We start from the raw sequence: 13,596 nt of genomic DNA, 5'->3' as shown, positions 1-13,596 counted from the left end.
CACATTCGTTTTAACCTCTATAAAGAGCCCTTGCATAGAACTGTGCGTGGGGAGCAATCACTGCATACTCAAAAGCCCTGGGAAAACATTCACTGTATGTGCTATAATAACTGAAAAGGGGTAATATACCAGTATATTTGAAATCACTTTCTTAGTTACCTTTTTATCAAAGAAAAGCCAGCCATCTGCACAGCCTCCAACAGGTGCAGGCGTTGTGGGAGCAGCAGCTGAATGGACAGAACTCTTATCCCTTTCACAGATGAATCTTCTCTCAGCACCACAGTTTATGTCATTCCATAAGCCTGAATAGAGAAGTTTTGTGTTGATCAGTAAGATTAAATCACTCCCAAATGAAAAATAATCAACAGCCATTCAAGGATGCATTACAAATAAAGTCTTGACAGCAACTACTACTACTGTACTGGAAATAGAGCTTGCAGGTCAACACACTGCCCTTGATTGTTGTGGTATATATACCAATTATGCCAGTACACAGTCTGAAGGCACATGGTACAACAACTTTTCTGAACTTAAGCTGGTCTCAGTCTGATCAATGTGCTTCAAAGGGAGGCTGTCCATAAACTCTATGTTGCATAAGTTCCATGGATAAATGTAAAAATAATGTAAATGTAAAAATAAAATACAATGGTACCTCTGGTTACGTACTTAATTCGTTCCGAAGGTCCACTCTTAACCAGAAACTGTTCTTAACCTGAAGCACCACTTTAGCTAATGGGGCCTCCCGCTGCTCCATGCCACCGGAGCACGATTTCTGTTCTCATTCTGAAGCTAAGTTCTTAACCCAAGGTACTATTTCTGAGTTAGCGGAGTCTGTAACCTGAAGCGTATGTAACCTGAAGCATATGTAACCCGAGGTACCACTGTAAAATAAGCAGTTCTTCACAATTTGAACTACTTACAGTTCCAATGTTATTAAAAATAAGCAATCTTTAATGTATATATCTGTTTAGCATCTCTCCAAATCTCTTTGGAGTATACACTTGCTGATGTGATACAAATATAATGCCCATCCATAATACATAATGTGGACATAGCCTCAAGTGTGCTTTAAAACGTTTAAATATCCTGTCATGTTAAGTACAATTGTTTCATTGTACATCAAAATTTAAAATAACTCTGTATAACTCTCTGTGTGTACTCCTAAAAGCATAGCATAGTATGGGAAGTTCCATTGAACTAAACAAGACCAGCAGAGGGCCTAAAAAGTTGATAATTAACTGAGAATGTATCTCTGCTAGCTCTGTCAGGTGTTTAACTTAGATCATATGAGGTATTCAATTACAAGGCACCATTTTGGGTCTTTGGTTCTCTGAAAGCAGCCGGAGAAAAAGACCTGCTAATGATTATTTCCAGATTATTTCCAGCCTCAGGCTAATGGAGTCGGTGTTTGGAGAGAAACTTTGTTTTTAGCTCTGAATAGAAGAAATTCATATCTCTAAGATTTAATATGTGTGCTGGGACTAGTGTGTAGTAGTTAACTATATATAAATTAATTTTTGTGCCACTATCAGGCACACACATTCTCAGATTTTTTTAAAAGAATGATAATATTTTATTCTACTTGCCTGTTCCATAATACATGACGACACAATTTTCCTCCTCGTTTGAAAAGTTGGGTTCATTGGGTGCCCAGGCTTCATAGGTAACTGGAGTTCCATTCAACCAGCTAGAGAAAATGATATGACAGTATTGGACAGAACAAAGTCATAGCTTTTTCATTTATACTGCATATTTTTACAATGGTTTTCAGGTTTTTTTGGAGCTCCGTGGCCAAAGAACACCAAGCTAATAAAACGGTTTAGCTGTTGACCTTAGTGTTCTATCAGACAGCGCTGTCAGATTTTCTTTTTGAGGAAAAAACATTAAATATATCCAGCAGTATTGCTGAAATAATGGAGCCAAAATGGCTCAGAAAAAAATCATTATCTTTAAAGATTGAGATGCTATTAAAGCAGAGCAAATTGCCTGTTACTTTCCTTAATATCATTTTTTATCACCACGAGGTTATTTGGATTTTATGCCTGAGGCAAGCAAACTTTTTCTTTAAGATAATGCATAAGATAATATTAATAGATAACATTATCTCTATTATGAAGCTTAACAAAATTTGTGATTAAGCTATCCACTTCTTGTCAGTGATTATGAACCATAAACTGTCCATAGAAGAAAAGGCAGTGGGGTGCACTGATTCAAATCAGGGCATTAAAAAAAACACACCCAAGCATTAAATCAAGTGCCTAATTGATATGTCTTCAGGGGTGTCAACTTGAATAAGACATTGGGGGAGGGCAGGTAAGCCCTGCCTCATATAATACATTACATGATGTGGTGCGCACACAACATTTGAAGGCAATGCCCATCTACTTTTTTTTGGGGGGGGGGTCCCAGCTCCCTTAAATATTTTATTGTGGGGGCCAAAACCCCATGGCCCTTAGAAGATGGCTCCTATATACATCTGCATATATTTCCGAAGCAACGGTGATCAAAAGATCTAACTGGTTCTTCATTTACATAGAAAGTTTCCTCTTAATGCCCAGATGGAGGGGCAGCAGTGAGGGAGAAGTGAAGGTGGCTTGTAGCGGTGGTGGTGTGGTGGGGAGAAGTAAGGTCGGCCATGCCTTCTTTTTGCTCCTTAGTTGGCTGGAATGGAGGAAAGGATGGATGTTCCAGGTGTGGGAGAAAGTGACAACTATAAGCCAGGATTTGTTCTCAGTCTCTTCTAGTGGCATCATAAAGGGCAGCCATTGGGAGAGGGAGACTGTCTTTTCTTCAATATTCAGGGTGTGGCTGGGAGCAGAGCAAAATAGGAGCAAGAAATAAGGACACATCACATCCAAGCTATATACAACATCTAGGATTCAGGCAGATAGGGCAGTGCCCTCTTCCTCATGGATAAAGAAGGCATTTATTTATTTTACATGTATACAGCACACCCTGTGTTGTAGGCAGAGAGAGATTTTACTTTCTTGGGCTCCATGATCACTGCAGATGGTGACAGCAGTCACAAAATTAAAAGACGCCTGCTCCTTGGGAGAAAGGCGATGGCAAACCTAGACAGCATCTTAAAAAGCAGAGACATCACTTTACCAAGAAAGGTCCATATGGTTAAAGCCGTGGTTTTCCCAGTAGTGATGTATGGAAGTGAGAGCTGGACCATAAAGAAGGCTGACCGCCGAAGAATTGATGCTTTTGAACTATGGTGCTGGAGGAGACTCTTGAGAGTCCCATGGACTGCAAGAAGATCAAACCCATCCATTCTGAAGGAAATCAGCCCTGAGTGCTCACTGGAAGGACAGATTGTGAAGCTGAGGCTCCAATACTTTGGCCACCTCATGAGAAGAGAAGACTCCCTGGAAAAGACCCTGATGTTGGGAAAGATGGAGGGCACAAGGAGAAGGGGACAACAGAGGACGAGATGGTTGGACAGTGTTCTCGAAGCTACAAACATGCGTCTGACCAAACTGCGGGAGGCAGTGGAAGACGGGAGTGCCTGGCGTGCTCTGGTCCATGGGGTCACAAAGAGTCGGACACGACTAAACGACTAAACAACAATACAGCACACCACCTTTTCCTCTGTGAAGCTCAAGATGGCGTACATAGTTCTCCCTTCTCTGTTTTATCATGACAACAACCTAGTGAGATGCACTGGGCTGAGAAATAGTGACTGGCCCACTGAGCTTCATGGCTGAGAGGAGATTCAGCTCTGGCCTCCAAGCCCATAGTCCAGGCATAGGCAAACTCCGGCCCTCCAGATGTTTGGGACTACAATTTCCATCATCCCTGACCACTGGTCCTGTTAGCTAGGGATGATGGGAATTGTAGTCCCAAACATCTGGAGGGCTGGAGTTTGCCTATGCCTACCATAGTCCAACACTCCAACCATTGCACCATACCAGTTACAATAGTCCAACACTCCAACCATTGCACCATACCAATGCTGTGCCCTCAGAAGGCTTGGAGGAAATAGATGACCCTGGGGGTTCCTTTCCAACTCTACAATTCTACAATTCCATGATTCTAGAGCACAGTAAGTTTGTCATTGGGAAGGTGGTGCCTGAAGTGTTAATAAATTTGGGAGAGACAAAGGAGTTGTGGCAGCATAGTAAATTTTAAGAATGTATTTTTACATTGTTGTAACCTACCTGGGGACCTTATGGTGGAGGTATGCAATAAGTAAGTAAGTAAGTAAATCATAGAAGGTATATTTTGAGATCTGTTAGACCCAGTGTTGAGTCAGAGCAGAGAGGGGGGAAGGTTTAAAAAAGGTTAAGGACCCCTGGATGGTTAAGTCCAGTCAAAGGTGACTATGGGTGTGGCACTCATCTTGCTTTTCAGGCGAAAGGAGCCGGTGTTTGTCCACAGACAGCTTTCTGGGTCATGTGGCCAGCATGACTAAACCACTTCTGGTGTAATGGAACACAGTGATGAGTGGAAGAGTGCACAGAAACACTGTTTACCTTCTCACCACAGCGGTACCTATTTATCTACTTGCACTGGCATGCTTTCGAACAGCTAGGTTGGCCGAAGTTGGGACAGAGCAATGAGAACTCAACACTGTCACGTGGATTTGAACCGCTGACCTTCCACTCGGCAAGTCCAAGAGGCTCAGTGGTTTAGACCACAGTGCTACCCACGTCCCTTCTAGGCAAAGGAAGGTTATCCAGTGATGAAAATGACAACTGCTATTTTGGGCACAAGAACTAAAAATCTGATTTCCACTTTTTGTTTGTTTGTTTGTTTACTTGTGTTTACTTACCGGTAACTTTTTTCAAAATCCACAGTTAAACCAATATAATGGTCATAATGACTGCGATAAAGCTGATTCTACAACATACAAAGAAAAATGGGAAGTAAATGCAACAATAAAGTAATCACATATTCTCCAGGGCAAGATAATTCAGCTGTCCCATAGGAAGTGCAGAATCAGGCAAGACAGAAAGAGGTTTGTAATTACGAACATAGCATGTCCATGCTGTTTAAAAATAAAATTAAAGCTTTTCAATTAAAACAAATGAAAACCTGTCAGTTACAATGAGGGTAAGCACAGAAGAAAGTTTAAAAAAAATGTTTCAATTTTAGCTGGTTATTTGAAGATTTCTATTTTCTATATAACTCAGTAACATTGCACCCCACTCCACCAGCTTCCAGGCCATAATATAGCACGGTGTTTACCTGGCATGTTGTTCATTTAGTGAATTTGTAATTCTTAGTGAAGACAAAGAAGAGGAAAAGTAACAAATGAAATAAAAGGAGAAAATAAAGAGGAAAGAACTAATAAATAATAATAATAATAATAATAATAATAATAATAATAATAATAATAATTTTAAAATTTATATTCCGCCCATCTTGCTGGGTTTTCCTAGCCACTCTGGGAGGCTTACAACATATATAAAATCACAACAAAGCATCAAACATTGGAAAACAAAATATCCTATATGAGCCACAAACCAACCAACAAATCAATAGAAACCACCAGCAGCAATAATAAGCAGTTTACGTTATACCCAAATTAAAATAACCACCAACCAACCAAACATTTAACCAGCTAGAAGAGGGAAGGGATAAGAAGGGGCTAGAATAAGTTTTCATAATGGGTGAAGAGAAAGGTAGAAAGGGTGGTTGGGCAGGTGAAGACAGAAGGTGAAACTCTGAGTGATAAGCCCACCATGCTTTCATGAGAGGCCCCATAGAATCTACTGAGAAGTTTCTGCTCTTCCCAAACATTTGATAGCCTATTACCAGAACCATCAAGTTTCTTAGAAAATGATTTCTGCATGGCATTTTTAACTTTGGTGGAATTAAAACTACATGCTTAGTCACAAAAATAAATACTGAAACAACTATTTTTAGGCTTTGAAAGAACCCGGTGTGCTGGAAAGTAGTTCAACATAGCCACAGAAAATGCCAGGTCCAACAGGAATGGAAAATATAACTTCTTGTGAGACCTAACAAGAGGAGCATAATCAGAAACTGTTTGATGGGCACTGTACCTCACTTCCTGTTAAATTTCTTCTCATGTGGTTGGACGGATTGAGATAATTGCCAGCACAAGCAATGCCTGGAAAGTCTAGTACTAGATTTGGCATTTATCACACAACCTGGTCAGCCCATTCAGGAATCCTATTTCCATACCTGTGTGGACCCCTAATCACATGGAAACTATTATCAGCATATTGCTGTGGTCGTGAATCATGCCCAAATTGTAACAATTATTGGGGGGGTGGGGTGATGGTGAGTGGAATGTATGTAGATTTCTATTTGGCAAGTCTCACTTCCCCATCAGTGCCTTGTTTTACAATGGAAGCATATGACCACAAAGGCTCATATTAGGTCTTTTAGGCTGCAATCTTCTACAGACTTATTTGAAAGTAAGACCCATTGAAGTCAAGAGACTTACTTCTCCACAGACATGAATAGGATTGCACTAATTATCTCTGCAAGCTTCGGTGCAGAAGAAAATGTTCGTCAGGCAACAAAATGGCTATTATCAAACAATGTATCTGGCTCTTTTTAAAACCCAGCTATATTTGATTAAGAAAGCATATGTTCCATATATTTCTTACGTATTTCCACAAAAACTGTCTTTCAGTTTCACTTTCAATGACCACAAGAACTGCATGTTGCTTCTTGCAGAATGCCCATGCTCTTTCTGCAGATGAACTTGCATTGCTGAAATAGTACTCGCTCTCATTATACAAAATCCAGCCATTTTCAATTCTTGTAAATTTATATTCTGCAAAAGAAAGCATATTTTTATTTATTTGATTTAAAATATTTCTCAGCTACCTTTCATCAAAAGATTTTGAAGACATGTGAATAAACATGTGAATAACATTAATTCACACAACAAGTGGTCCAGCTAAGCAACTTCAGTGATCTTAATGAGGACCCTCCTACTTTAGACAGATACATTATTTCAGTTTTGAAACTGATTTTCTTGGCCTTTTCAGTCTGGGTTTCGGACCAGATATGAAACAGAATCAGCCTTCATCCCCATGATGGGCGATCTTTTTGTGGAGAAGGGCAGTGGGGTTGTGACATCATCACTCTTGAACTTAATTCAGTGGGACTTAATTCTGGGTAGACATACATAGTACAGTCGTACCTTGGTTGCAGAATGGAATGTGTTCCGGGAGTCCATTCGGCTTCCAGAACCATTTGAAAACCAAGGCATGGGTTACGATTGGCTGCAGGAGCTTCCTTCAGCCAGTTGGAAGCTGGGGAAGCCGCACCAGACATTCGACTTCCAAAAATCATTGGAAAACCAGAACATTCACTTCCGTATTGCGATTGTTCGGGAGCCAAAACGTTCGGCAACTAAGCCTTTCGAATTCCAAGGTACGACTGTACTGAGATAACATCTCTCTTGCTCTCACTCACACTCAGTAGTTGCCTAGTACAACTAAACTTCAGGCAGGCAGGTGGTTTTTCTGAAGCTGGAGAACCACATTCTGCCAGTGTGTGTGCTAATTTGTGTGTATCAAGCTGTTACATTGTGCACCGGCAGTGCAGCCTGAAAAAAAAGTGGAGGGACAATCCTACATTCCAAAGCGGTACAATCTTCTTAGCCTAGCCAATGAAAATGCAAAAATAATAAAGGGGCGGGGGAGGAGAAGGATAAACTCAAGTTATAAGAATATGATGTACAGCAGCTAAGGAGATCTGACACTCAGGAACATAGGGGGTGCCTAAGCCAAACCACTGGTCCTCCTAACTGAGTACTGTCAACACCGCCAGGCTGTAATCTCCAGGGTTTCAGTCAGGGATGTCTCCCAGTCCTACCTGGAGATATGGAGGACCTGGGACCTCCCTCATGCAAATCAGATGCTCTATCACTAAGATACAGTCCCTCCCCAATTATATGTAATCCAAGCAAGCAAGCCCAGGTTAGGAAGCAGCTGCCGCTGGCTCCTGACAGAATTTCCAATGGATGAGAAGAAACTGGCGGGGTGGCTCCTTTCTCACTTTCCCTGGGGCTACTTAAACTTGTGTGACCTGAGGGAAGGCAGAATTGAACAAGCCCAAGCCAGGGAGCACCTGCATCTTTGGCAGAACCATCAATGGTCCAAGAGAGCTGATAATGCAGCCCCAGCCCCACTTTCCATGGTGCTGCTTAAAAGAGGCATGCATGACCCAAGGAAAGGTGGAATCACCCAACATACCAAAATCAACGACTGGATCTTTTTTCACTGTTACACCTGGAAAAAAACACATTAATTATAATGGACCCTAGTGTAATTTCTATTTTCTTACATCGTTTCATATTGCAAACAGGAGTACATAAAAATTAAAGTGTCATTTATAGCATATGACATTTCTGTAATTCTGACAGAATAATGCGACAGAACAATCAGTGGCTTCTGTATTCACAAAGAGTTTGATGCACTAGATCCCTCGTTCTCATCAAAATGGAACACAGGGGAATCCCCACTTACACTGGGGTTTTGTTCCTGGCTACCGTGTGCGTCGCTGGGATGAACATGAGTGGGGATTTCCCTGTTCTGCCCACACCTTGTACTGCTCCTGCCCCTTTTGGTGCCAAAAAGGGCACACATGTCAGCGGGAGCATGCATGCTCATCATGAGCAAGTGGGGAGACACCTGTACTTCATATCTCATAATATGAAAGCCAAGGATCTGAACTCTGCAACATTCTTAATGACGGCTGAATGTATTTCACATTATTATTTCCTCCTCTGAAAAGTTAGGCATGTAATAAACATGTTAAAATGCCAGGTTTCAGCAGAGCAGCAAAAAGCCTGTTCACTTTGCTTAATGAACTAGTGTTAGATTAAAAGGGTACCTTACCTCTCTTTATTTGGCAAACCCAATTCTTAAAATGTTCACACCAGTCAGAATTCTGCCACGAACTATAGACATACATGGCTCTGCATCCCGTGTCTTCATGGTAACGATCACTAAGATAAAAATTCCTTTCAGAGTCTACCTACAGTGGGAATAAAGATTTCTTACTCTTTCTAAAAAAAAAAAAAAAGCTTTAGCGGTAATATACAGAAAAGGAGACAGACTTATGTTGCAGTCTTTGAAAGATTTGTACACATGTGTGCGTGTGCATATGTAGAGAGAGAGATGGGCTGTCATTTGTTTATTAATATTGTGTTGATCCTATAGGTTATTATAAAGAATCAGTTCTGGTCACTGTAAGTTATCTAGATGACTGGCCCTGTGGCCCATGCCTTTGGCTTTCTAACTACAAGCGAGTTGAGGGAGGGGCCCCCACCCATTTTTCCTCTAATGCCATACCACTTCCTTTGTTACTGGGATGGCCAGTTACCTTACCAAGAAGCTAGCCTGGCTGTTCCAGGAATCTGAATCATTGCTTAGATTTTAACACTTGTTGGTTCCAGGAATGCAGCCTACCTGCCCACATACTCAAAACAACATAAACCAGGCAGTCAACGTGTGCTCTCCTGCTCCAGTATCCTTGTTTTTGAAATAAAAAATGTTCATTTAAACATATAAAAACAAATCTAATCCAACCAGACAAGCAGCAACTCTTCAGCACTGGTGAAAGAAGAGGGGGCGGTGGGAGCGCATTACCCCCAGCAGCGCGATCCTGGTGGGGTGCCCACCTGACCCGCGCTGGGCGCTGCACCCTGCAGGCGGCGCGCCACGGCCCCAGGATGCATGCCACGCTCCTCTGGGCAGTGCACCATGCTCCCGGGATGCGTGCCATGCCCCCAGGATGTCAGCCAGCCACGCCCCCATCTGCTCTCCACCCCCCATTGCTGGAGCATGAAGCTCCGCCACTGCTTTGTAGTAACTGCCGTAAGTGTTGAATCTAAAAATGAGATTACAAGCAAATCATGTTTATAAAAACTGAAATTTCCAGTGACTTAAAATGTGGTGGTTGTGCGAGCCTATCAAAAAATTCTGGGAATCTATTTACAATGAATTAAAAAAAATCCTCAAATATACCTTTATAAAAAAAACCCGAAGCCTTTCTGCTGGGGATAATTGGGGAGGAAATCAAAAAGGAAGACCACACACTCTTTCAGTATGCGACAGTGGCTGCCAGAACTCTTAATAGCGCAGAATTGGAAGACATCAAAAATCCCAACTATAAACGAATGGCAAACCAAACTATTTGATTATTTAGAACTGGCAAAAATGACACAGAAAATAAGAAATCAAAAAGACATAAAGTTTAATAAAGAATGGAATAAATTTATGACATATATGGAAACAGAGGTAAAAAATCTAAAAATCACAGTAGGTGTGACGTAACACTTGTGACGTAAAGAGTCTTTTGAGGAAAAGAAACTGCAGATAAAAAATCATATAATATATTCTGAAACCGAGATGAAGGGAAGTCAATTAATGTTGTGTGTTATTTAGTTATTTAGTTAATGTAAGTTAATTAGTTGGTGTTTTATGTTAGGAGATGTTTTTCTTTTTTTATTATTATTATTTCTTTTATTTATGTACTCCTTTTTTGTATGTATGTGTTATGTATGTTTATTTTTTCACTTGTTTTAATGTTGGATGTAGCAAAATGAATTAAAAAAATTTAAAAAAAATAAAATCGAAAACACTGCTATGGGATCTGTCAATGTTCAGTTCGAGAGTAAGAGGTCATTTACTTACAGGAGATCCATCACTCCAAGTATATCCTTTATTGGGTGCCAACTCACTGAAACCAGTCCAATAATAACCATAATTTTTCCCAATTCTAAAATATATAACAATAAATATACAGAGATCAGAAAATTGCAAACAGAGTATGGATGTAGATACAGTTGGTGTTTTAAACTTCATGGTACAGACCACTCCCCATTTACACAAGGGATACATTCCAAGGCACCATACCTTTAAGTAAAACCATGTTATTGAACACCATTGAAAAAGCCTGTAAACACCCTCCAAAACCTCTGGGAACCTTTTTTTTAATAAAAATAGCGGACCACTGAACTCTGCCACAATTGCTCCCTCCAAACCTCCATTCTCAAACTCCAACTCTCTACTGGCCTCAAAGGTCAATGCAAAGGCTGCTGGGATTGCTCTTGGAAAAGCTAATGAGAATGCTGTGTGCTGTTTTTGTGTCATTTTTTGCAGTTTTTGCACTCTTTGGGGCTGTTTTTGTGCTTTGTCGTGCCACTTACGGGTTTGCAGCAATGCGTGCAAATGGGAAGTTGTCTGTATTGCAACTAGCTTGATATTCTTTAGAAAAATAGCATAAATGAATCTATCACCAGTTCATACATTTAATTTTTGGTACAGTATCAGATTTCTGGAGCGGGTGTACTGTTTGGAGCAGGAACTGTGTGTGTCTAACTTCTGCTCACATGGTCAATTCTTAAGCACACCTGGATTTCAAACTAAGTTATTGGTTCTGTATAGGTGACCACATTATAATCCAGGTGTCCCCAGTCCTCTGTGGCCCATGAGTTCATTTATACATTTGTTAAAACTTTCTCCCTTTGCTTCCCAGAAGCCTCCCTCAGAACAAAGCTAACTATGTGACAATGTAGTTCGTTCTAGGAAAATCGGTAGCTCTCAGCTGCTGGTCACTGGGATGAATGTTCAAGAAGTGGTGAGATAATATGAAATATGGGAGGAGCCAGCATCAGCTCTTACTTTTAGTAAAGCTTGGCAAAGTGGAGACTGAAAGCAGTGGCATAGCGTGAGTTGTTGGTGCCCGGGGTGGGCAAGCCACTGACGATGCCGGAGCACCCCAGCCAAGCAGAGCCATGCTGCTTGTCCACCCACATAACCATCACCCTACAAGTGAGCCTCGCTCTCACTGCCATCTTTTTTTCTTTCTTTTTCAAGCTAAATTTACAAATCCTTTATTTAAAAAAGAAAATAGGGACTTATGGGAAAGGCGATACTGCTGTCCAAACCATCTCCATCACCAAACAGCTTGAAAACCTGCATTTTAGCTTCATATTTACATGCTAAATTCTATCCTCATATTGTTCTGGACATGCACCCAACCCTATGCACATGGTTCATTTATGGAAACAGGAGGTGCTCTTGGAAAGTGTGGGGCAGTAGGAAAAGTTACCACCTCAACATATAGCAAGTTGTGTTTCCTTTACAATCGTACCTTGGTTTTTCAAACAGCTTAGTTCTCGAATGTTTTGGCTCCTGAATGCCGCAAACCCAGAAGTGACTGTTCCGGTTTGCAAACCATTTTAGGAAGCCAAACTTCTGACGGGGCTTCCGCAGCTTCTGACTGGCTGTAGGAGCTTCCTGCAGCCAATCAAAAGCCGCACTTTGGTTTCCGAACGTTGTGGAAGTTGAACAGACTTCCGGAATGGATTCCATTCGACTTCCAAGGTACAACTGCATTGTAAGACAGTTACACACAAACTGCAGCTACAGAACCTGGGCAAAGAGAGAGGGGGGCATGAGGAAGTGAGTGAGAGGCAGGCCATTTTAGTACATGCATTTCAGAGGAGAGAGGGGTTTGGGTTCGCACCTTGGTTCAGGAAGTGTCAGTTGGGAGGTTCACAAGAAAAAATGCAAATGTCTTCCCCAACCCTTTTTGATACTGAGACAAAGTGAAGGAAAAACCATTTAATGAAACTCACAATTCCTTTATAATAACATCTTTTTCGTTTTCACTGTGAATAGAAGCTAGGTCTCCTCCAATTGCTCTACAAAAATCTTGTGCTTCGAACCAAGATTTCCTGTTCTTTACTTCTTTGTAATAGGCCTAAATGCATATAAATACAATTGCATATTGGTAATAAACAAATCTTGCAAAATTCATTCACAGTGAGATTTGTGTGGTTTGCATGAACACCTATTTGGCATTTAATAATAGTGGCTAATGACCAAAATAGACATAGCATAATTGTACATGTTTTTAAAATGTACGAAAATAGCTTTGTGCAGGAGGCTCCCACTGATGCCAGTTTGAACTTTCCTCCCAACATTTTGTCCCTCCCACCAGCTGCCCTTCCTCCTGCCTTTGCACAAGGAACTCAAAGACTGGTGGTTCTTGAGAGAGCAAGTAACACAGGGAAGCACAAATCTCTTTGTGTTTCCATCTGAAAGTCCTGGATAAACTGCACAAGCACAGTCTTTCTTCTACAGAAGGTCAGAAGGTTGCTTCTTCTGCTCTAATGCCAGTTCTGGAAGTCCATTTTGATCTACTGCAAACCTACCAGAGATCTACCTTCCACCCTCCCCATCTATAAAACATTTAATAAGCAATTGAATATTGGCAGTTCAAATAAATCATGGAACCAAACCCCACTATAAAAAGAGTAACGATAAAAAACCTGCACTGAGCAGTAACACTGACATACTGAAATATGTATCCATCCTTGTTTTGAAACAAGCAAGAACTGGCACTGAAACTGACTCAAGAAATGGTATAAAGGTAAAGGTACCCTTGACCGTTAGGTCCAGTCGCAGACGACTCTGGGGTTGAGGCGCTCATCTCGCTCTATAGGCCGAGGGAGCCGGCGTTTGTCCGCAGACAGCTTCCGGGTCATGTGGCGAATCAGAGCAGTGCACAGAAACGCCGTTTACCTTCCCGCCAGAGCGGTACCTATTTATCTACTTGCACTTTAGCATGCTTTCGAACTGCTAGGTGGGC

The 13,596-nt window shown here is 41.2% G+C and overlaps 1 protein-coding gene across 2 annotated transcripts in view; it reads right to left on the bottom strand.

Annotated features, from left to right (window-relative positions):
- LOC310745934 (macrophage mannose receptor 1-like) overlaps positions 1-13,596 on the bottom strand; it is a 56,328-nt gene that overhangs the window by 21,244 nt on the left and 21,488 nt on the right. For both annotated transcript variants that reach the window (XM_083579243.1, XM_083579244.1), the window contains exons 13-20: positions 12,581-12,705; positions 10,632-10,716; positions 8,832-8,970; positions 8,187-8,222; positions 6,588-6,757; positions 4,778-4,845; positions 1,587-1,687; positions 160-302 (exon numbers count right to left, since the gene is read on the bottom strand). In XM_083579243.1, coding sequence (XP_083435369.1) covers positions 160-302; positions 1,587-1,687; positions 4,778-4,845; positions 6,588-6,757; positions 8,187-8,222; positions 8,832-8,970; positions 10,632-10,716; positions 12,581-12,705 — 867 coding nt within the window. The remainder of the gene's footprint in view (positions 1-159; positions 303-1,586; positions 1,688-4,777; positions 4,846-6,587; positions 6,758-8,186; positions 8,223-8,831; positions 8,971-10,631; positions 10,717-12,580; positions 12,706-13,596) is intronic.

Source organism: Podarcis filfolensis (genome assembly GCF_964270895.1).
Source record: "Podarcis filfolensis genome assembly, chromosome: 12".
NCBI lineage: Eukaryota > Metazoa > Chordata > Lepidosauria > Squamata > Lacertidae > Podarcis > Podarcis filfolensis.
Note: the sequence above shows the minus strand (reverse complement) of the source record. Positions and strands in the feature narration are given on the sequence as shown.